Source organism: Poromitra crassiceps, assembly GCF_964638095.1.
Source record: "Poromitra crassiceps genome assembly, chromosome: 7".
NCBI classification, from domain to species: Eukaryota; Metazoa; Chordata; class Actinopteri; order Beryciformes; family Melamphaidae; genus Poromitra; species Poromitra crassiceps.
The window spans coordinates 56,081,756-56,104,580 of NC_139628.1; the positions used below are offsets into that span (position 1 = coordinate 56,081,756).

The 22,825-nt window shown below is 45.1% G+C and overlaps 1 protein-coding gene across 1 annotated transcript in view; it reads right to left on the reverse strand.

Moving 5' to 3' along the window:
• Positions 1 to 22,825, reverse strand: part of poln (polymerase (DNA directed) nu) — a gene marked incomplete at both ends in the record, with an annotated part of 221,806 nt that overhangs the window by 47,480 nt on the left and 151,501 nt on the right. The window contains one exon of the mRNA XM_083640219.1: positions 7,297 to 7,379. Within this exon, the coding sequence (XP_083496345.1) occupies positions 7,297 to 7,379 (83 nt within the window). The remainder of the gene's footprint in view (positions 1 to 7,296; positions 7,380 to 22,825) is intronic.

Consider the following 22,825-nt stretch of genomic DNA (forward strand, 5'->3'; position numbering starts at 1 on the left):
GCCTCCTCCCTACACGGCTCAGATCAGCGCTGTTTACACATTTGTCTCAGTGGCTATTATTGTAGACATTGAATTCCCTGGAACTGACTCATTCAGTGGTGTGTGTGTGTGTGTGTGTGTGTGTGTGTGTGTGTGTGTGTGTGTGTCTTTTATCCCACTGAAATGTGACTCTTGCTAAAGTAGAAGAAATACCACAGACCAACTCCATGACCAGCAGCATTTCTGGAGCTGCTGAGCCTGAGTGCACTCCTGTATTGGACCCACAGTGTGTCTAGAAAGAGAGACATAACCACTGGCCTAGTAGCCTACATATACTGTACTGTAGAATACTCATACAAACCATGTGCTTTATGATCATCAGTGATTGCTTAAGCCATTGATACCTGATGCAGCATTTGCGTGTATATCCCTCATTTGTGTGTGTATTCCTTTAAGACCGCGAACCGCATCATCCCGCGTATAGGTTGAGGCCACGTCTCGTCATAGACGCTGGTTTAGCTGGCTCAGCATGGCTGGGGGCGTGGTCAGGGTGGGGTAAAAACCCCCGTTCTATCCATTCAGCAGCCCAGGCAGACACGATCGGGGATTTAACCACCGCAGTAAACGCACATCTGAGCAGACGTCTTGTGTTCTGCTCTAGAACCCCCAAACCTGTAGTTTAGAGCCGCAGCACCGTCTTTTGGTGAGTCAGCCCATTGAGATATATGGGCGGTTTTACCCCACTCGCGCGCCAGCCGTTTAACATTTTGTGGGCGTTCCCACACATGCGGACTGTCTCTATGATGCGGTTCGCGGTCTTAAAGGAATACACACACAAATGCTGCATCAGGTATCCAATGGGTTCATATTGTATTATTGTCATGTTATGTTATGCTGAGGGAGAACAGTAGATGGGCTGTTTCTCTAATACAGATTAACTGGGTCATACTGAAGGGTGAGAGAAAGAGAAAAACAACCTAAGTGATGCCCTTTATTAATCTACTGTACAACACCATAAGATCAATTGTTTATTTATATAAACAGCGTGTTAAGCTGCGCTCAGACTACAGGATTCTGACAATCCTAGCCGATTTTGAAATCTGGCTGTGACACGCACTACAGGAGAATCTTCCCAGATTATCTTCCCTAGAATCTCAAACATGCACACACTACAAGATTTGTAAATGTGGCGCACCACGCACTACAGGATATTATTAAGATTATCGGCAGGATAATCACCTTGATGCCCGGCCATACTCGTTTTTAGGGTTCCAGCAGTGACCAAAGCGCTCCGCCCCCACCTCACCTCTCTCTCTCGTTTCCTCATTTTCATGCCCGTCTCACCAAACAAATGAATCTCACGGTAGTTAGCATGCGTGTAAACAACGCGACTCTATTGTCTGTACAAGGGAGAACACAAACACATGCGCTACCAAAATATATTTCCCTGCTGCATGTCATGAGATCGGCAAAAGTTTGGATAGACTGGATTGCTTCCCGCAGCAGCAATGCCTTTTTTCCCCACACTGCTCGATAGACAGGTAGGACAGCCTCTGACTGGCAGGGGCTCAAAACTACGATATAACAACTTTTTATTCATTGGTCATTCATTGTGATATAAATTAGTGACATTTTCCCCCAAATACTCATGGTTCTGTGCTGTTGGTATTTGGCACCAGCCTGCAGTGCAGCGCATCAAATGAGCCGCGTCAATTAACGATAATGACGGGAGTCTCGCGCAGCAGCAGGATGATGTATTCGCGCAGATTTTCAGTCCTAAATATTAAACATGTTTGATATGATCGGGACGGCCCCGATGAGGCTGTGAGCAGATCGGGAGGCTTAAGATTGGATCTGCAAACAGCTCACACTACAAGATAATCGGTGCCGAAAGTCGGGCCCGACCAAGCTTGGCAAGCTGCCAGGCCAGATTTCTCCTCCGATTCTCGGGAGGGGTGAATCGGGCATAAATCGGCCCGAAAATCCTGTAGTGTGAGCCAGCCTTTAACGTGGCTAACAAAGGTTAGCCACATTAACGTTTACATATTTGGCCGTGTCTGCTCTGCTGTCACCATACTATGAAGGTTGTCAGATGGTAGAGCGTAGAGCGGTAGAGCTGTGCCAGTAGGGAAACTGATACAAAGAGATAAAAGAAGATTGACTAAAGTTTATCTCCTGCTCCAACCAAAAGTGTTGCTGGTTAATCATCTATAACTGTAAATAAATAAACAATAATAATAATAATAATAATAATAATAATAATAATAATAATAATAATAATAATAATAAGGTGTGTTTATGTGTACTTAGAAAAAGGCAAGATGTTGATATAAGATGCTAAGAGTGAAATACAATAAACAAAATATTCTACACAATCATGTCTAATATTTGTTCAGGTTCAAATAAATGAAAATAGATGGTATCGCTACTCTATTACATGACTGTGACAGATACGTGGATATTACAACATCTAATAGTTGCCTGGACAGCAGCCTAAATGACAGGGCATTTACTGCATCAGGGACAAGCTATTACTGGAGAAAATAAGCCAGTGGTAGTGGTCCCCCCACCCCACCACTTATTAATCACACACACACACACACACACACACACACACACACACACACACAGTCTCTCATGACATTGAGATGAATGCATGTCGTCACAGAAACATCATTTCTGAAGGGTGTCCAGTGGTTATTGAATTCAGTGGTAACGTGTTATTCTGTATGTGTGTGTTTGTGAGGCACGCCGTGTGTGTGTGTGTGTGTGTGTGTTTGTGAGGCACGCCATGTGTGTGTGTGTGTGTGTGTGCGCGTGCGTTATACAGTCATCTACCCCTCTCCCTCTTTCTTTCTATAGGAATCTTTTCCTCCTCCACCGCTCTCTGGGATAAGGGCTGTGAGCCGCAACATAAAAAAGAGGCGCAAACACAGGAAAACCGTCATCTTCCATTAACAATCAATGGGAATGTTGTGTCCTCCAGAGAACTTCACTATCGCTTACCTCTATCTCCTCTCTCCCTGTCTGGTGTTTTACTGCTGTATCTCCACCACTAACACAGTTACCCTCTCCACAAGATGAACCACTTAGGTCCCAACCAGGAGCTCAATGACATTTCCACCTATTGAAACTGTACAGCTCCATTATCCCCTCCCAGACTGGTCATCACCTTAGATGACTCTTATCCAGAGCAGTGACTGCAAGTTGGGCTCAATGTAAACATAAACTCTATTCAGGAAATACAGCTGACAGTGTTTGAATTCATTATCCTCTATCAATGATTTCCATTCACTGCTCTGTGAGTGTGTGTGTGTGTGTGTGTGTACTACTAAGTACATACACTCACCTGCCCCGTACACAACAGAGTACACAATGTGTGTGTGTGTGTACTACTAAGTACATACACTCACCTGCCCCGTACACAACAGAGTACACAATGTGTGTGTGTGTGTACTACTAAGTACATACACTCACCTGCCCCGTACACAACAGAGTACACAATGTGTGTGTGTGTGTACTACTAAGTACATACACTCACCTGCCCCGTACACAACAGAGTACACAATGTGTGTGTGTGTGTACTACTAAGTACATACACTCACCTGCCCCGTACACAACAGAGTACACAATGTGTGTGTGTGTGTACTACTAAGTACATACACTCACCTGCCCCGTACACAACAGAGTACACAATGTGTGTGTGTGTGTACTACTAAGTACATACACTCACCTGCCCCGTACACAACAGAGTACACAATGTGTGTGTGTGTGTACTACTAAGTACATACACTCACCTGCCCCGTACACAACAGAGTACACAATGTGTGTGTGTGTGTACTACTAAGTACATACACTCACCTGCCCCGTACACAACAGAGTACACAATGTGTGTGTGTGTGTACTACTAAGTACATACACTCACCTGCCCCGTACACAACAGAGTACACAATGTGTGTGTGTGTGTACTACTAAGTACATACACTCACCTGCCCCGTACACAACAGAGTACACAATGTGTGTGTGTGTGTACTACTAAGTACATACACTCACCTGCCCCGTACACAACAGAGTACACAATGTGTGTGTGTGTGTACTACTAAGTACATACACTCACCTGCCCCGTACACAACAGAGTACACAATGTGTGTGTGTGTGTACTACTAAGTACATACACTCACCTGCCCCGTACACAACAGAGTACACAATGTGTGTGTGTGTGTACTACTAAGTACATACACTCACCTGCCCCGTACACAACAGAGTACACAATGTGTGTGTGTGTGTACTACTAAGTACATACACTCACCTGCCCCGTACACAACAGAGTACACAATGTGTGTGTGTGTGTACTACTAAGTACATACACTCACCTGCCCCGTACACAACAGAGTACACAATGTGTGTGTGTGTGTACTACTAAGTACATACACTCACCTGCCCCGTACACAACAGAGTACACAATGTGTGTGTGTGTGTACTACTAAGTACATACACTCACCTGCCCCGTACACAACAGAGTACACAATGTGTGTGTGTGTGTACTACTAAGTACATACACTCACCTGCCCCGTACACAACAGAGTACACAATGTGTGTGTGTGTGTACTACTAAGTACATACACTCACCTGCCCCGTACACAACAGAGTACACAATGTGTGTGTGTGTGTACTACTAAGTACATACACTCACCTGCCCCGTACACAACAGAGTACACAATGTGTGTGTGTGTGTACTACTAAGTACATACACTCACCTGCCCCGTACACAACAGAGTACACAATGTGTGTGTGTGTGTACTACTAAGTACATACACTCACCTGCCCCGTACACAACAGAGTACACAATGTGTGTGTGTGTGTACTACTAAGTACATACACTCACCTGCCCCGTACACAACAGAGTACACAATGTGTGTGTGTGTGTACTACTAAGTACATACACTCACCTGCCCCGTACACAACAGAGTACACAATGTGTGTGTGTGTGTACTACTAAGTACATACACTCACCTGCCCCGTACACAACAGAGTACACAATGTGTGTGTGTGTGTACTACTAAGTACATACACTCACCTGCCCCGTACACAACAGAGTACACAATGTGTGTGTGTGTGTACTACTAAGTACATACACTCACCTGCCCCGTACACAACAGAGTACACAATGTGTGTGTGTGTGTACTACTAAGTACATACACTCACCTGCCCCGTACACAACAGAGTACACAATGTGTGTGTGTGTGTACTACTAAGTACATACACTCACCTGCCCCGTACACAACAGAGTACACAATGTGTGTGTGTGTGTACTACTAAGTACATACACTCACCTGCCCCGTACACAACAGAGTACACAATGTGTGTGTGTGTGTACTACTAAGTACATACACTCACCTGCCCCGTACACAACAGAGTACACAATGTGTGTGTGTGTGTACTACTAAGTACATACACTCACCTGCCCCGTACACAACAGAGTACACAATGTGTGTGTGTGTGTACTACTAAGTACATACACTCACCTGCCCCGTACACAACAGAGTACACAATGTGTGTGTGTGTGTACTACTAAGTACATACACTCACCTGCCCCGTACACAACAGAGTACACAATGTGTGTGTGTGTGTACTACTAAGTACATACACTCACCTGCCCCGTACACAACAGAGTACACAATGTGTGTGTGTGTGTACTACTAAGTACATACACTCACCTGCCCCGTACACAACAGAGTACACAATGTGTGTGTGTGTGTACTACTAAGTACATACACTCACCTGCCCCGTACACAACAGAGTACACAATGTGTGTGTGTGTGTACTACTAAGTACATACACTCACCTGCCCCGTACACAACAGAGTACACAATGTGTGTGTGTGTGTACTACTAAGTACATACACTCACCTGCCCCGTACACAACAGAGTACACAATGTGTGTGTGTGTGTACTACTAAGTACATACACTCACCTGCCCCGTACACAACAGAGTACACAATGTGTGTGTGTGTGTACTACTAAGTACATACACTCACCTGCCCCGTACACAACAGAGTACACAATGTGTGTGTGTGTGTACTACTAAGTACATACACTCACCTGCCCCGTACACAACAGAGTACACAATGTGTGTGTGTGTGTACTACTAAGTACATACACTCACCTGCCCCGTACACAACAGAGTACACAATGTGTGTGTGTGTGTACTACTAAGTACATACACTCACCTGCCCCGTACACAACAGAGTACACAATGTGTGTGTGTGTGTACTACTAAGTACATACACTCACCTGCCCCGTACACAACAGAGTACACAATGTGTGTGTGTGTGTACTACTAAGTACATACACTCACCTGCCCCGTACACAACAGAGTACACAATGTGTGTGTGTGTGTACTACTAAGTACATACACTCACCTGCCCCGTACACAACAGAGTACACAATGTGTGTGTGTGTGTACTACTAAGTACATACACTCACCTGCCCCGTACACAACAGAGTACACAATGTGTGTGTGTGTGTACTACTAAGTACATACACTCACCTGCCCCGTACACAACAGAGTACACAATGTGTGTGTGTGTGTACTACTAAGTACATACACTCACCTGCCCCGTACACAACAGAGTACACAATGTGTGTGTGTGTGTACTACTAAGTACATACACTCACCTGCCCCGTACACAACAGAGTACACAATGTGTGTGTGTGTGTACTACTAAGTACATACACTCACCTGCCCCGTACACAACAGAGTACACAATGTGTGTGTGTGTGTACTACTAAGTACATACACTCACCTGCCCCGTACACAACAGAGTACACAATGTGTGTGTGTGTGTACTACTAAGTACATACACTCACCTGCCCCGTACACAACAGAGTACACAATGTGTGTGTGTGTGTACTACTAAGTACATACACTCACCTGCCCCGTACACAACAGAGTACACAATGTGTGTGTGTGTGTACTACTAAGTACATACACTCACCTGCCCCGTACACAACAGAGTACACAATGTGTGTGTGTGTGTACTACTAAGTACATACACTCACCTGCCCCGTACACAACAGAGTACACAATGTGTGTGTGTGTGTACTACTAAGTACATACACTCACCTGCCCCGTACACAACAGAGTACACAATGTGTGTGTGTGTGTACTACTAAGTACATACACTCACCTGCCCCGTACACAACAGAGTACACAATGTGTGTGTGTGTGTACTACTAAGTACATACACTCACCTGCCCCGTACACAACAGAGTACACAATGTGTGTGTGTGTGTACTACTAAGTACATACACTCACCTGCCCCGTACACAACAGAGTACACAATGCGTTTGGCATGTTCTCTCTCCTCAGAGGTCACTTCTCTTTCACTCACACCTTTCCTGGAGAGAGAGAGAGAGCGGGGGGGGGGGGGGGGGGGGAGTTAGGGATGCACCAATCCACTTTTTTCACTTCCGATTTGATTCCGATATCTGCCGATACCGATATTATACCGATATCAATATTTTTCTTGAATATACAGTATAGGCAAAGATTTGGCCAATTAAAGATTTTTTTTAAAATATACCTTGCAAAAAGCAGACCAAATTAAGAAAACATACAAGGCAAAGAAGGATACTATTATACATGGGCAAATTACGGCCAGCGCGCGCTGGAATTGCAAATAAAAATTGGATCTGCCCCATCCCTAGGGTGAGTGAGTGTTTTCTAAAGGTAATGTAAATATAGACACAGGGACGAGGGAGAGACACTGAGGAAAAGAGCAGAGAGAGTGTGTTTTATAAAGGTAATGTAAATATAGACACAGGGACGAGGGAGAGAGACACTGAGGAAAAGAGCAGAGAGAGTGTTTTATAAAGGTAATGTAAATATAGACACAGGGACGAGGGAGAGAGACACTGAGGAAAAGAGCAGAGAGAGTGTTTTATAAAGGTAATGTAGAAGTAAGACACAGGGACGAGGGAGAGAGACACTGAGGAAAAGAGCAGAGAGAGTTTTATAAAGGTAATGTAAATATAGACACAGGGACGAGGGAGAGAGACACTGAGGAAAAGAGCAGAGGGTGTTTTATAAAGGTAATGTAAATAGACACAGGGACGAGGGAGAGAGACACTGAGGAAAAGAGCAGAGAGAGTGTTTTATAAAGGTAATGTAAATATAGACACAGGGACGAGGGAGAGAGACACTGAGGAAAAGAGCAGAGAGAGAGAGTGTTTTATAAAGGTAATGTAAATATAGACACAGGGACGAGGGAGAGAGACACTGAGGAAAAGAGCAGAGAGAGAGTGTTTTATAAAGGTAATGTAAATATAGACACAGGGACGAGGGAGAGAGACACTGAGGAAAAGAGCAGAGAGAGTGTTTTATAAAGGTAATGTAAATATAGACACAGGGACGAGGGAGAGAGACACTGAGGAAAAGAGCAGAGAGAGAGAGTGTTTTATAAAGGTAATGTAAATATAGACACAGGGACGAGGGAGAGAGACACTGAGGAAAAGAGCAGAGAGAGAGTGTTTTATAAAGGTAATGTAAATATAGACACAGGGACGAGGGAGAGAGACACTGAGGAAAAGAGCAGAGAGAGAGATAGTCCAGTTATGTAATGTGACCCAGACAGCAGTAATATGGGTGGGAAGACACGTCTGCAAAGTGGCATGTGTGGAGGCGCTGACGGGGAGCTGCCACTGCCCATCAGTATTCAGCATGTCAATGGGAGAAGTACACACATTCTTTACTTAACCCATTGATACCTGATGCAGCATTTGTGTGTGTATCCCTTTAAGACCGCGAACCGCGTATGACCGCGGTCTTAAAGGGATACACACACAAATGCTGCAGCGGGTATCAATGGGTTAAGTAGAAGTACAGTTACTTGTGTAAATAAAGACTCTGGTAAAAGTAGAAGTACTGATTCAACTTGTTTAATCAAGTAAAAGTAAAACATTACAGGCTCTGAAATGTAATCAAGTATAAAAGTAAAAAGTATTTCTCCTAAAGCTAACTGAACCTCACGTCATTTAAGACAAACAGAATTTCTGGGCTGAGGACTCTGGAGACGATGAACTGAGCACACACAGACACACTCCAATTAACGCTCTCCAAGTAGTAGGATTGTCTACAGGTGGTGTATTTATGCTGATGGTATATCATCTCTGCTCCTGGATTTGTTTGAAACAGTCACTGAAGAACTAAATCTAGGAAATGAAAATAAATAAACTGACTCCCTTCAAGCTTCAAGTCAGTTTTGGTAGAGCACGAAGTCCTTCATCACTTGTGTTAGTGGTAGGGAGTGCACTTGGTTCAGGCGATGTGTGCCCAGCGCTTGGCGGATCTGGATCCGACACACGTGGGCCAGAGGACATCTCTTGGCCTCCAGAAAGACCCTGAGAGCCTCAGGATCCGCCCTCTCCTCCAGCTGTGCCTGCTCTGTGGTCACCAGGGCCGGGTCAGCACCGTGGTCCAGCAGCAGCTGGACGAAGGCCGTGTTGCACCTGTTATGCAGCACCACCGCCAGCAGGTGAGAAGCCACCTCACGGGTCAGAACGCCAGCCGCCTGGAGCAGCAGGTGGAAGCAGTCCAGGTTGGTGGGTTCAGCACTGATGTAGAGAAGGGTGTGTTGTGAGCCATGTATGATTCTGTTAGGGTCGGCCCCGGCTTCCAGGAGGATCCGGACACAGTCCAGGTGACCGCAGCACACGGCCCAGTAGAGAGGTGTCCAGTTAAACATTGTAGCTAGGTCTACCTGTGCTCCCTGTGTGATCAGGTAGTCCACACAGGCAGCATGACCCCTCCAGGCTGCGAGCCCCAGAGGGGTCCTCACCCCATAAAGACACTGCTCATTGATCTGCCTTCTGAAGTGGTCTTCCTGCAGCAGCCTCCTCAGTGTGTCCAGGTCTCCTGCACAGGCGGCATCATGGAGCAGCTGCCTGTCACCATGCTCTGCTCGAACAGCCATTCATTCAGATGTGTCACTGTACCACACTGACTTGTATGCTGTGTCTCAAACAGAAGGCAGTGTTGCCAGGTAGGAAATGTTGAATTATCGTACCTGAGGGTCAAAATGATCGTTTTTGGGAGGAAATTATCGTACGCGAGCAGCGGCTTCTTCTTCTTATGGCTTTTCTTGCATCTTCCACCACTTATATAGCTTCAGCCAGGTACGATTTATGACATCACAATTGCTTGAGTGACATCACTGATGACATTACTTGAGTGACATCACTGATGTCATCACAATTGCTTGAGTGACATCACTGATGACATCACAATCCCTGATTTATGACATTACTGATGATCATCAGTATATAAATGGGAGCTCGGGCTCTGTCTGTCCCACTAATGACATCATCAGTGATGTCATAAATTCACTCACACACACGAGGCTATTCACCTTATTCTTTGCCCATACAAGGACGCTCCTGCATGACGTCATTTCGTAATCGTCTTTCCGGTTTTAGACACGGAAGTAGAGTACGCCTACAAGCTAAAAAACAAACTGTTTTAAAGTTTTAATATTTGTCTGGTGAGAACGTAACATAGCCTATATGTGACCAGTTTATCAGAATAACGCCTATTGGAAATCTTTAACGAGCAGCGAGGACGGGGAGCGCTGGCTGTGCTGACACCGATCGGACTAGCTATCTGTCAAACCATACTGTAGTTAGGCTACTGGCAGTGAGAAAACACTGTCGATGTGCTTTTGTAACTAACGTTAAATGCTGACCGGGTAACAGCCAACGGCTCCTCGCAGCAGTAACGCTATGAACATGTAACTGAAGAAGTTGGCCGCAGTGTAGCTTAAAGGCCGGGTTTTCCGTGGGGAATATGAATATATATTAAATCTCACGCCCCTAAGGTTTTAGAATCCGTTGAAATTTTTGAAATTGGTTGTTTACAGCCTGAGATATCACCAGAAATCCACTCTGTGTGTGTGGGGGGGGGGGGTGGTGGGGGGGGGGGGGGGTGCGGGGACTCGAAATACTACATTTCCCACAATGCACTGGGCTCGCGTGGCCTTCGTTTCCATGCCCACCCCTCAGGCGTTTGGCTGATATCAAACTCCAGTAGGTGGCGGTAATGCACATATATGTTTGCCAACCGCCATAAAACTCAAAGAAGAAGAAGACATGGAGAGAAGACATGGAGAGAAGAAGAAATAAATCGAAAATAAATCGAAAATCAATTGCCTCCAAATTGCACCAAATGTAAACGGTAGTATATATGTCGGGAGATGTCTTCATAAAAATTTTTTCATGCATTTTAAGGCATTTTCGTAGGAGTTACGCGCATCTGATGTTGTAACTATTTTCTGTAAAAATGTGTAAAAACGGGTACATTGCTCAGCGTTGATTTCGTTACTTCAACCCACCTACTACTAGATGTAAAATTTGACGAGCTTTCCAATGCCGCCAGTCCCGTGTCGATTAGTGCTTCCGTTCCCGAGATAATGGTCTCTTTGCAAGGAACTATGGGAAGCTAATATTAGCTACAGCAGGCTAGGCGGTTGACAAGATGGCTGCGTTTTTGTTTTGGTCAAGGCCTCTGAAGGGGCGTGGAGGACCTCTAGAGGCGGGACCATGGCCAACAACAGTTGTAGTTCATAGGTGCACGACTTCCGCAAGGCGGACTTAGGCCAGATGACGCGAAACGCGTCGGCTGGCCCAAAAAATATGTGAGAGATGCTTGATATCTCTGGCAGTGAATATCCAATTTCAAAAATTTCAACGGATTCGAAAACCTTAGGGGCGTGAGATTTAATATATATTCATATTCCCCACGGAAAACCCATCCTTTAATTCTGAATGTTGCCAAACTTCTTTCATTATTATCCACCTTATTTTTGTGAGGCTCCGCTGTAAAATAATTCTGGGAGCAATATCCGGTCTAGAACGTGAGCAGCTGTGTTTACGCTGGCTTGACGCTGCCTGGATAGTACTCTGCACTGCAGCGCGTGCCTCCTCGCATCGCATTTCCTTGTCGAACTCCGACGTTAAAAGTTTGCTCGTCACAAAATAACACTCGTTTTGGGAATGTAGCCTAATGATGTTATCTATCACATCCGCTAACCTGTTGCTCGTTGAACAAGTCGGCATTTATCAGCTCAGCTGCACCGTTTACAGACGGGTACATTAGACGGGCTGTGTTGTGTCAAGCTAGACGTAACGGGGGAAGAGGACAGCAGAAGGAAGCAGCACCCATGGTGCATCATGGCCACCAAAAATAAGGTGGATAGTGACGTTTTGTTTTGAAATTGGCCGGAAGAACAATACAATTGCGTCTAACGCGGAAGAGAGAAAAAGTGGGCGTGGTGAATAAGGTGAATAGTTCAGTGATGTTATCTGTGATGATGTCATCAGTGATGTCATACATAGGCATTGTGACATCATTGTGACATCACTGATGTCCAGAGATGGGAAAAGTACACACACTCTTTACTTAGAAGTACAGTAAAGCTGAACCTCACATCATATTAAGATAAACAGAATTTCTGGGGTGAGGAGACGATGAACCAAGCACACACGGACACACCAATTAACGCTCTCCAAGTAGGCTAGTTACAATTGGCTACAGGTGGTGTATGCTGCTGATGGTATATAATCTCTGCTCCTGGATTGGCTACAGGTGGTGTATGCTGCTGATGGTATATAATCTCTGCTCCTGGATTGGCTACAGGTGGTGTATGCTGCTGATGGTATATAATCTCTGCTCCTGGATTGGCTACAGGTGGTGTATGCTGATGGTATATAATCTCTGCTCCTGGATTTGTTTGAAACACAGTCATTGAAGAACTAAATCTAGGAAATGAAAATGAATAAACTGACTCCCTTCAAGCTTCAAGCCAGTTTTGGTGGAGCACAAAGTCCTTCATCAGTTGGTGGTAGTGGTAGGGAGTAGGCATGGGTCGATTTCCGGTTTTACCGGTTCGGTTCGGTGTACGAGCCCAAACCGGTTTGATCACCAAAAAAAAAGATTTTTGTTTTTGTTTATTATGTTGATGTTTGAAGAAAAGTGAAGCTGAATAGTTATGAGAAATAAAAACAGTGTGTTGTTACAGTTAAATGGTTCTGCTTATTTTTATTCAGTGTTAGTGCTGCTTGGCATACCAGCTTAGAGGTGCATTATCGCCACCAACTGCAGTCGCATTACAGTCATTTATGGGCTACACAATTTTTTTTTTTATTCGATATACCGGTTTGATATGTTTTTTGGGGGGAAATTGAACCGGTTTCAAAATTTTCAAAACGACCCATGCCTAGTAGGGAGTGGACTTGGTTCAGGCGACAGACGTGTTCTCTCCCCCTTAACTCTCTCTCACTTTTTCTCTGACACACACACACACACACACGTCAAACGCTCGGTGACCTATGAACTCCAGTGGGCGACCCAAAGGTGAACATTTCCCTCCACGTCCCCTGTGAGTGAGGGAGCACCATATTGAGCGCTCAGTGCACCCTCTGCTGGACAGGCATTAATTACTCCACTGCAGCCTACTCCGCTTCAGGACTTTTTGAATTTGTTTTAGTCTGTCTTCACCAGGCACATCTAACAAAGCTTCTACATTATTTATTCACCTTTGAATCAGCTTGTTGCTGTTGCAGTGTTGGCATTTTTCACTGAAACAAACTGGGGGTACTGCTAGCTAAGAATACTGCTAGCTAAGAATGCTAAACAACACTAACACAAATAGCCTTTGTATATTTGTCACGCTCTGATCTAGCCCTCTTTCTGCAACAGTGTGGTAAGGGAGCAGGTCCTGGCCAGAGCAGCAGAGCAGGGATCTGAGGGAGGAGTAGCAGGGAAAGACAGGGCGATGAGGGAGGACAGGAAGAAAGGGATGAAAAGGAGAAAGAGAGGGAGAGGAAGAGGAGCATGTAAAAAGGACTGAAGCAGGAGGAAGGAGCAGCTATAGAAGAGTGATGGAGAGGGAAGGGGGCAGAGAAGAGAATCAGTCAGAGGAAGGAAAGAGAGTGGTCAAGAGAGAGAGTGTGTGTGTGTGTGTGAGTGTGAGAGAGAGAGAGTGTGTGTGAGAGAGAGAGAGTGTGTGTGTGTGTGTGTGTGTGTGTGTGAGTGGGTGGGTGTGTGAGAGAGAGAGTGTGTGTGAGAGAGAGAGAGTGTGTGTGTGTGTGTGTGTGTGTGTGTGTGTGTGTGTGTGTGTGTGTGTGTGTGTGTGTGTGTGTGCAGGGCTGGGACTGCGCCCGTTTTACTCGCATATGCGACTAAAAATAGAACAGTGCGAATTGTAAAATGCCTTTTGGGGCACGTGTGCGAGTACAGAATTCGACCTTCAATATATATATTTATTTTTTCAGAGCGTTAAAAATCAGAACGGCATTAAAGTTGAGAGCCTGTGTCCCAGTTCACTTGAAGGCAACACAGCGTTGCCTTGAACCAGAGCCATGTAGATAGAAGAGTCCCGACATCTCCATTCACTCCAATTGACCAGTTTTTTTTCCAGGAAGTAAGGTCCTGGAACTCTTGAGTAAAAAAAGCAGCACTGTCGAGTTGCAGCAAAATAGACAGTTTGTGTTGTACTTTGAAAGGGTTTTTCATCCCTTGAATCAAATTGTACATTATCAGCTTTATTTTAGCATGCAAAAGTAGCGCAAGACCCATTCCTGGCTGTTCATTGGCTAATGAGTCTCGCATTTTGGTCCTCCGCTGACGCCCCTCTCTCTCTCTCTCTCTCTCTCTCTCTCTCTCTCTCTCTCTCTCTCTCTCTCTCTCTCTCTCTCTCTCTGACACTAGGTTGAACCAATGGTGACTGGTGAAAAAAAGCATGTGATCTCTCGTCAGCGGAAAAACCAGCAGCTTGCACCCAGTGCTCCACAGAAAAAATGTCTAGCCATCCTCATACGTCCAAAGTGTGGGAGCATTTCACGCACAATAATGTGAAATGCAAAATCTGCTAAATAAGCTGAACTCGCTTATCATGTCAGAACGAGTATGATGCACGAGCATCTCAAAAGGAAGCACGTTGTGGCGAATGCAGATGAAGGCTAATTAGCTTGTTAGCTCACTGCCAACCGCAACGTTAAGTTTTAGCTAGCTGCTAACGTTAGCTATTGGCTAACGATATTAACGTTAAAAGCCTGCTGTAACGTTGTCATCATAGAAACATTAAGCTCATGTGTTGCTGACGGGAATACTGGAAACCTCATTTTACTCCGCAGTTTGCACTCTACTTACATTTAAAAATGTGTTCGATGCCTGAGAAGACAAACAATTTATTTTTGTTGATATTTTGGTTGCATACATAGTGAATAGTTTTTGGCTCCATTTCCATTCCACGTAGTAGTGCCCTAATTTTATTTTGCATTATTCATTCAATGGATAGTACATATTTCATTGCACTATATGTTTTCAATTTCAATGTGAGATGACTCCTCCTCTATCATGGCGGCGGCGGCTGCAGCAGCCTGCGAGCACACAGCGTCGTCCAACAAATCTGTTATTGAGCATTTTGAGTGTTTTTTGCACGTTATTCCTGATCACAGCCGCGGTGAAGAATATGCGACCAGTACTGCTGGATCAGAGGATAGTTGGGGAATCAATGGAGAACTTTGCGACGTTCTACATTCCCGACGACAACGTTAAAACAAACAAACACTTCGGCTTTGGCCTTGCGGCAAGTTACGACTCGCTGTTACGGCGTAAATGGCGGCCCCTTATTGTAAAGGGAACTGATGATCGCAGGAACATAATCTCCATCTGCCTGCTGATCTCGGGCGACATCCACCCGTGCCCAGGCCCTGCACCGTTTACCGGAGGGACGCTAGAGGCTAATACATCCACACAAACTGTACATGCTAACATAGCAATCCAGCAATTAGCCTGGCTCCCACAACAGTCGGTAGCTAACGTTTTAGCATGGCTCCACTTACCCCCATCGGTCTTCGCGCGGCTAAGTGGAATTGAACCAGCGCCGGTTGTGCCGCTGGGTGGGCCTGACCATCCTACAACTACGGCGCGGGCTGAGCCCCCGCGGCCTATGACGGTGGACCTGTCGACGGGAGAGCCATCACCCTCGCCGCCGGCGAGCCTTGTTGTAGCTCCGGAGCCATCGGAGGGTGGTAACAACGACTGCCTGCCGCCAGGTAGGCCGCTAGCTAGGCCGCTAGGCAGGCCTACCGGGCCCCCGCGGCCTTCGCCTGACCATCTGACATCTACGGCGCGGGCCGGACCCTCGCGGCTTTCGGCGGTGCACACGGCCATCCACCCGGCTAGAGCCTACATCGGGCTGTCACCTGGCGACAGCTTAGCAGCGCCAGCTACAGCAGCGGCAGTCACAGCGCCACTTCGGCGTCCAGAGTCCATCTGCGGCGGGGACGCGCTGAGGGACCAGGCGGTCCTAGCAGCCCCAGATGGTCTACCATCATCAACCGTCTCAGCACGACCACGGGCTGAGCCCCCGTGACCAACGCCTGCCCATCCGGCCGTCCCAGCACGACCACGGGCTGAGCCCCCGTGGCCGACGCCAGACCACCCTGCCGCCTCAGCACGACCACGGGCTGAGCCCCCGTGGCCGACACCTGTCCATCCGGCCTATGACCAGGCCAGCGGTGACATCGCCCCGGCTGACGGGAACCATGACAGCCTACCCAGTTCACCCATGTTCTCCGGTGGGGCCATGCCGACGGCCAGGGGCCCAGCAGCCGGGGAACAATATCAAGAAACCACGAAGATTCCTGGCAGTCCACCCAGACTGTCTGTACCCGCGGACATGGACACGTTGTTTGCATCTAGAGGTTTGCACATGATACACCTTAACGTAAGAAGCCTCATTCATAAAATGGACGAAATTAGATTATTGTTTGCTTCAAACATAGTTGGAATAATATCTTTTTCAGAAACTTGGCTTGATAACACTATAAATGATTCTGAAATTGAGATAGAAAACTATGCTGTGATAAGAAAAGACCGAAACCGTAACGGTGGGGGTGTATGTGTGTACGTTAGATCTGATATATGTTATAATGTACGGGCAGACCTTGACCACGGCCACATCGAGGCCGTTTGGCTCGATATTATATTTCCAAACTCTAAACCCATTCTTTTCGGAGCCCTGTATAGGCCACCAGATCAAAGCCGTTTCTATGATGAATTGGAGGAGGTGTGTTTAAACTCAGTAAACTTTGGTAAAACAGAGGCGATATTGATGGGAGATTTAAACACCAATATACTGAAGAAGGATTCCTCTATTTATAAATCCTTAAGGAACTTCAGCCATCTATGCAGCATGCATCAATTGATATCCCGATTTACAAGAGTATCTACCTCCTCTCAGACCATCATAGACCTGGTACTGACATCTGACAAGTCCAAAATATCAAACAGTGGTGTCATCGAATACGGTCTTAGTGATCATTCAATGATTTTCTGCACTCGAAAAACCCGTAGATCTGTATTTAACTGTCACAGCTCAGTGAGGTCCAGGTCTCTGAAAAACTACAATACAGAGGTTCTATTAGACTTCCTGGGTAGTTTGGACTGGTCAGATGTCTTTTCTAGCTCCTCAGTGGAGGAAGCGTGGTGCTACTTTAAAACATTGTTTTTGTCTGCTGTTGATAGAATTGCTCCCCTGAAGACGTCCAGGATCAAAGCCAGGTCAGAACCCTGGGTCAACACTGACATTATTGAGGCTATAAAGGCAAGAAATGTCAGTTTTGGTCACTTTAGAAAACACAGAGATCCCGCCTCTTTCCGCATATTTAAAAAATTGCGAAATGAGGCAAATCAGCTTATTAAGAAAGCAAAGGCAAACTTCTTCAGGGAGTCTATAGCAGAAAACAAAAATAATCCTTCACAACTATGGAAAACCTTGAAACACCTAGGGCAAAACAACAGACTTAGGACAAAAACCATAAATAAGACCCTGATTATAGATGGTACAGTCACATCAGATAAAATTAAAGTTGCAGACTGCTTCAACAGGTTCTTCACCACTATAGCAGACACCCTGGTAAAGAAACTGCCGACCTTTACAGGGGTCTTTGGTGAGAGCCATGTTGATTCATTCTACAAAAAGATGAACGTTCAGCCAGATGCTTTTTCTTTTACAGAAGTGTCTGAAGGGGAGGTGCTTAAAAGACTTAAGGCCCTAAACCCATCTAAAGCAACCGGTCTTGATAACATCCCGTCCAGGTTCCTAAGAGACGCAGCTGAAGTCATCTCTTCACCTATAACGTTTATAATTAATATGTCCATAACACAAGGCCAGATTCCTCGTGAATTCAAAATTGCTAAAGTAGCCCCGTTATACAAAAAAGGAAGCAAACTGGAACCAGGAAATTATCGTCCTGTTTCAATTCTTTCTTCAATCTCTAAAGTAATCGAAAAAGTGATTTTTGATCAGATAGACAGTTATCTATCATTGCATAGTCTGCTGTATGAATTTCAATCTGGCTTTAGGAAGTCACATTCAACAGACTCCTGCTTGCTCTATTTAAACGACTTCATAAGGCAAGAGGTGGACTCTGGTAAATACTGTGGGATGGTCATGCTGGACCTTCAGAAGGCATTCAATACTGTAAACCATGATATCCTCCTGTACAAACTCAGGTCCTTGGGATTTAATGGCACCTCCCTCAAATGGGTGGGGTCTTATTTAAAGGGAAGAGAGCAGGTTACCGACGTGAACGGTACCCTGTCCTCCCCTCTCCCCCTACGGTGCGGGGTGCCACAAGGGAGCATATTGGGTCCACTCTTTTTCCTTATTTATGTAAATGATATGAAGTCGGCATGTGACTGCGACCTGTTTCTCTTTGCGGACGACTCGGCTCTCCTGGTCTCCCACAAAGAGAAAAAGGAGGTAGAACTTATCCTTAGTAATGAACTCCAGAAAGTAAGTACATGGTTAGTAGATAATAAATTATCTCTCCATCTAGGAAAAACTGAGTCAATTCTGTTTGGCTCTAACGCCAAACTTAAAAAATCCCCTGGCTTCACCATCACAGTCGACAATGTGACCGTCGAAAGCAAGGAGGAAATTACATATCTCGGCAGTATCCTGGACAGTAAAGTATCGGGAGAAAGTATGGCTTTAAAAACCATCTCCAAAATAAATCAGAAAGTGAGATTCCTGGCCAGACTTTCCTCCTTCCTAGACGTAAGTACTCTAAAAATTCTGGCGGGCGCTTTGATACAATGTCACTTTGATTATGCATGTACTTCCTGGTTCACCGGCATCACCAAGGCCCTCAAAAATAAACTTCAAATATCTCAAAACAAACTAGTACGGCTGTTACACTCTCTCCATCCCAGAACCCACCTCCTGCCTGGCCATTTTTCCAGCCTCAGATGGCTCAGAGTGGAGGAAAGAGTGAACCAAATCAAGCTGTGCCTGGTCCATAAGATCTTGCATAATATGGTCCCGAAATATCTCCAAAATTATTTCACCAAGGTAAATGACGTTCATAACTACTCCACCAGAGGGAGCTCCCACAATGTTGTCCCCATTAAATTTAAGAGCTGTATGAACAAAAACTCTTTCAAATACTCAGCCGGGCTGTTGTGGAACAGCCTTCCGGACAGCCTGAAGATGATTAACACCTTGAGCAGCTTTAAAATCGCTCTCAAAATCTGGTTCATGACTGGTGCGGGTATGTAAATGTAAATATTTTTGAGTATTGTTAATTTATAGCCTGTTTAAAGTTATTTTATTTATTTTACAGATTGGTTTTTAGCCTTTTTAATGTGTTCTTTATTTTCGGGATTGGGTCCTGTTTCAAATGTCTTTTTATATTGCTTTTGTTAAAACTGTTTTAACATCTTAAATGGTTTTTTTTAATAGTCTATAGGTGGAAGTAGTTTTATGTTTCTTTATTGTTATGTCTGTTTTTATGTCGGTCTGAGTCGTCTGTCCGAGACCAAGGACCACAATGGAAACAAGTCCTCGGACTTTATTGTGTTTTTATCCTTGATGGTGATGTATGAGTGGCCTTTATATTTTTGTGTATGATGTGCTTTACTTTTGTCATTCATCGAATAAATCAATCAATCAATCAATCAATCAATGTGTACTATTTTGCAGTTTTGCAATTTGCACTATATTACATTTATTACATGCAAGTACATTGATGCCAGAAATAAATATTCTGCTACATGCTCTCATGAAAATATTATTTTTGAGTGAATTATCATCTTAATCGTCTTTATTTTTATTTGGCACATGCTTAAAACAACTTGAAGCTAAATTTAGAAGCTGATGATAGCTAAATCAGAGCGATTGAGTAATTGTGCGATATGGACCTCAAATTTATCCCGGGGGCTCAAGAAAAGGATCTTTGTCGCTACCATAGAGACCATACTGCTCTATGGGTGAGAGACATGGACCCTTTCCAAGGCCACATCAAGATCTATAGACGGATGCTACATGCAGATGCTGCGAATGGCATTTAACATCTGCTGGTCACAGCACATCACAAATAAGCAACTCTATGATGACTTACCATCCCTCACTAGTAAAATAAGAGACAGGCGACTACAGCTAGCTGGCCACTGCGCCAGACACCCTGAGCTGCCTGCTAGCCAAGTCATTCTGTGGGAACCAGATACCCTGAGCTGCCTGCTAGCCAAGTCATTCTGTGGGAACCAACTCATGGAAGGATGAACCCAGGAAGACCAATTAAGACCATGGTCAACACCCTAAAAGAGGACTGCTGAGCTGTAACAACTGGGGAGCTACGCTCCCTGATGGAAGCACGAGACGTGTGGAAGATCCCACATCGTGCCCGACGGCGGCCATCCCGGCCTGAGTCGATGCAGTGAGTGAGTGAGCGATATGATCCGATTAGTCGACTAATCGTTAAAATAATCGGTGACTAGTCGACTATCAAAATAATCGTTTGTGGCAGCCCTAATTTAAAGAGAGAGAGAGAGTAGTCATAGTGCCCAGTGCCCACAGAAGTCCACAATGCTTGCGAGCCTGCGAGGTAATAACGTAGGCTACTAGCCTACTTTTTTATGAAAGACTTGGATGCGCAACACCAAACTTTTCAGCAGGAAGCTCCTGAAATGGACCAAGTGATGCTCGTAAGAATAGTGCTGCTCTGTTTATTCTCAACAGAAAAACTCTGCGGCTCCGCCTACCTGCATCTCTCTCTCTCCCCTCCTCCCTCACGTGTCGGGGAGGGCGAGCTACGGCTGCATGCAAACGGGATTATTAGTGGATTATTCATTTAGTCGGAATATTGTCATTTTCCGAATATGGGCAAAAAGCGGAATATTGTGTGCATGTAAACGTAGTCACTGAAGCCACATGTACTCTCCTCTCTAGATTACGCTCTCTGCACTCTCTCTGCAGCCCGCACACGTCTAGGATTTATTATTTTATTTTATTTGTATTCTCTCTGCACTCTTGTTCTACAGGTTTGTGAATTTAATTTGAGGAATGTAACTTGCCGTTTTGAAAATATACCTCATTTGCACATGAATTCTCTTTAAAACGTAGTGTACGTTTCATATTCAAATAAATGTTATTTTGTTTAAAAATGTCTCCTAATATCCCTTTATTATTATTATTTAATACATTTTTTATCATGCCCCTAAAATTCTTTGTGTGCTCCTAGTTTTTTCAACTTAGGGGCACACGTGCTCCTTCTGAAAATGCTAAGTGACCAGCCCTGTGTGTGTGTGTGTGTGTGTGTGTGTGTGTGTGTGTGTGTGTGAGAGAGAGAGAGTGTGTGTGTGTGTGTGTGTGTGTGTGTGAGAGAGAGAGAGAGAGAGAGAGTGTGTGTGTGTGTGTGTGTGTGTGTGAGTGAGAGAGAGAGTGTGAGTGTGTGTGTGTGTGTGTGTGTGTGTGTGAGAGAGAGAGAGAGAGAGTGTGTGTGTGTGTGTTTGTGTGTGTGAGAGAGAGAGAGAGAGAGAGTGTGTGTGTGTGTGTGTGTGTGTGTGTGTGTGTGTGTGAGAGAGCGAGTGTGTGTGTGTGTGTGTGTGTGTGTGTGTGAGAGAGAGAGAGTGTGTGTGTGTGTGTGTGTGTGTGTGTGAGTGAGTGAGAGAGAGAGAGTGTGTGTGTGTGTGTGTGTGTGTGTGTGTGTGTGTGTGTGTGTGTGTGTGTGAGAGAGAGAGAGAGAGAGAGAGAGAGAGAGAAAGAGTGTGTGAGAAAAAGATTAAAAATAAGATTTCTGAGTGCAAGGCAGCATATAAAAAGAAATTAGAACGTTATTTTAAAAATGACTCTAGGAGAGCATGGAAGGGCTTACAGACAATCACCGGATATAAGCCCGTGAGGCGCTCCATGCCAGTTGACAATGAGCTGGACATGGCGAACAATTTAAATGACTTCTACTGCAGATTTGACTGTCATGATTTTAAACATGAACAAGCCGAAGCTATTGCAAGAGTAAAAGATATGTCTGGCATGAATGTTGTAATTTCTCTAAATGATGTTCGGTCTCAGTTCAAACGCGTGAACCCCCGTAAAGCCCCGGGGCCCGATGGCATCAGCTGTAGAGCACTACGAGCATGTGCGGACCAGTTGGCAGAGGCTGTTTCAGCTGTCAATAGACACTGGGGTAGTCCCCAACATATGGAAAAAGTCCATGATTGTGCCAGTGCCCAAAAATAACAGACCAAAAGAACTCAATGATCTGCGTCCAATTGCCTTAACATCTGTAGTGATGAAATGTTTTGAAAAAATAATATCTAAACAGCTTTTGTTAGAGGTTTCACCTCACCTAGATCCAAACCAATTTGCCTACCGGGAGAACATGTCAGGATCGGAGTTAGACGTGTGGATCTATTCGCGGGTAGTTGATGACCACGGGAAACTTGGTAGGTCTGGAGAAGCTGGGGTGTTGTGGAACTTGGTAGCTTGATAACTGGGGCTGCA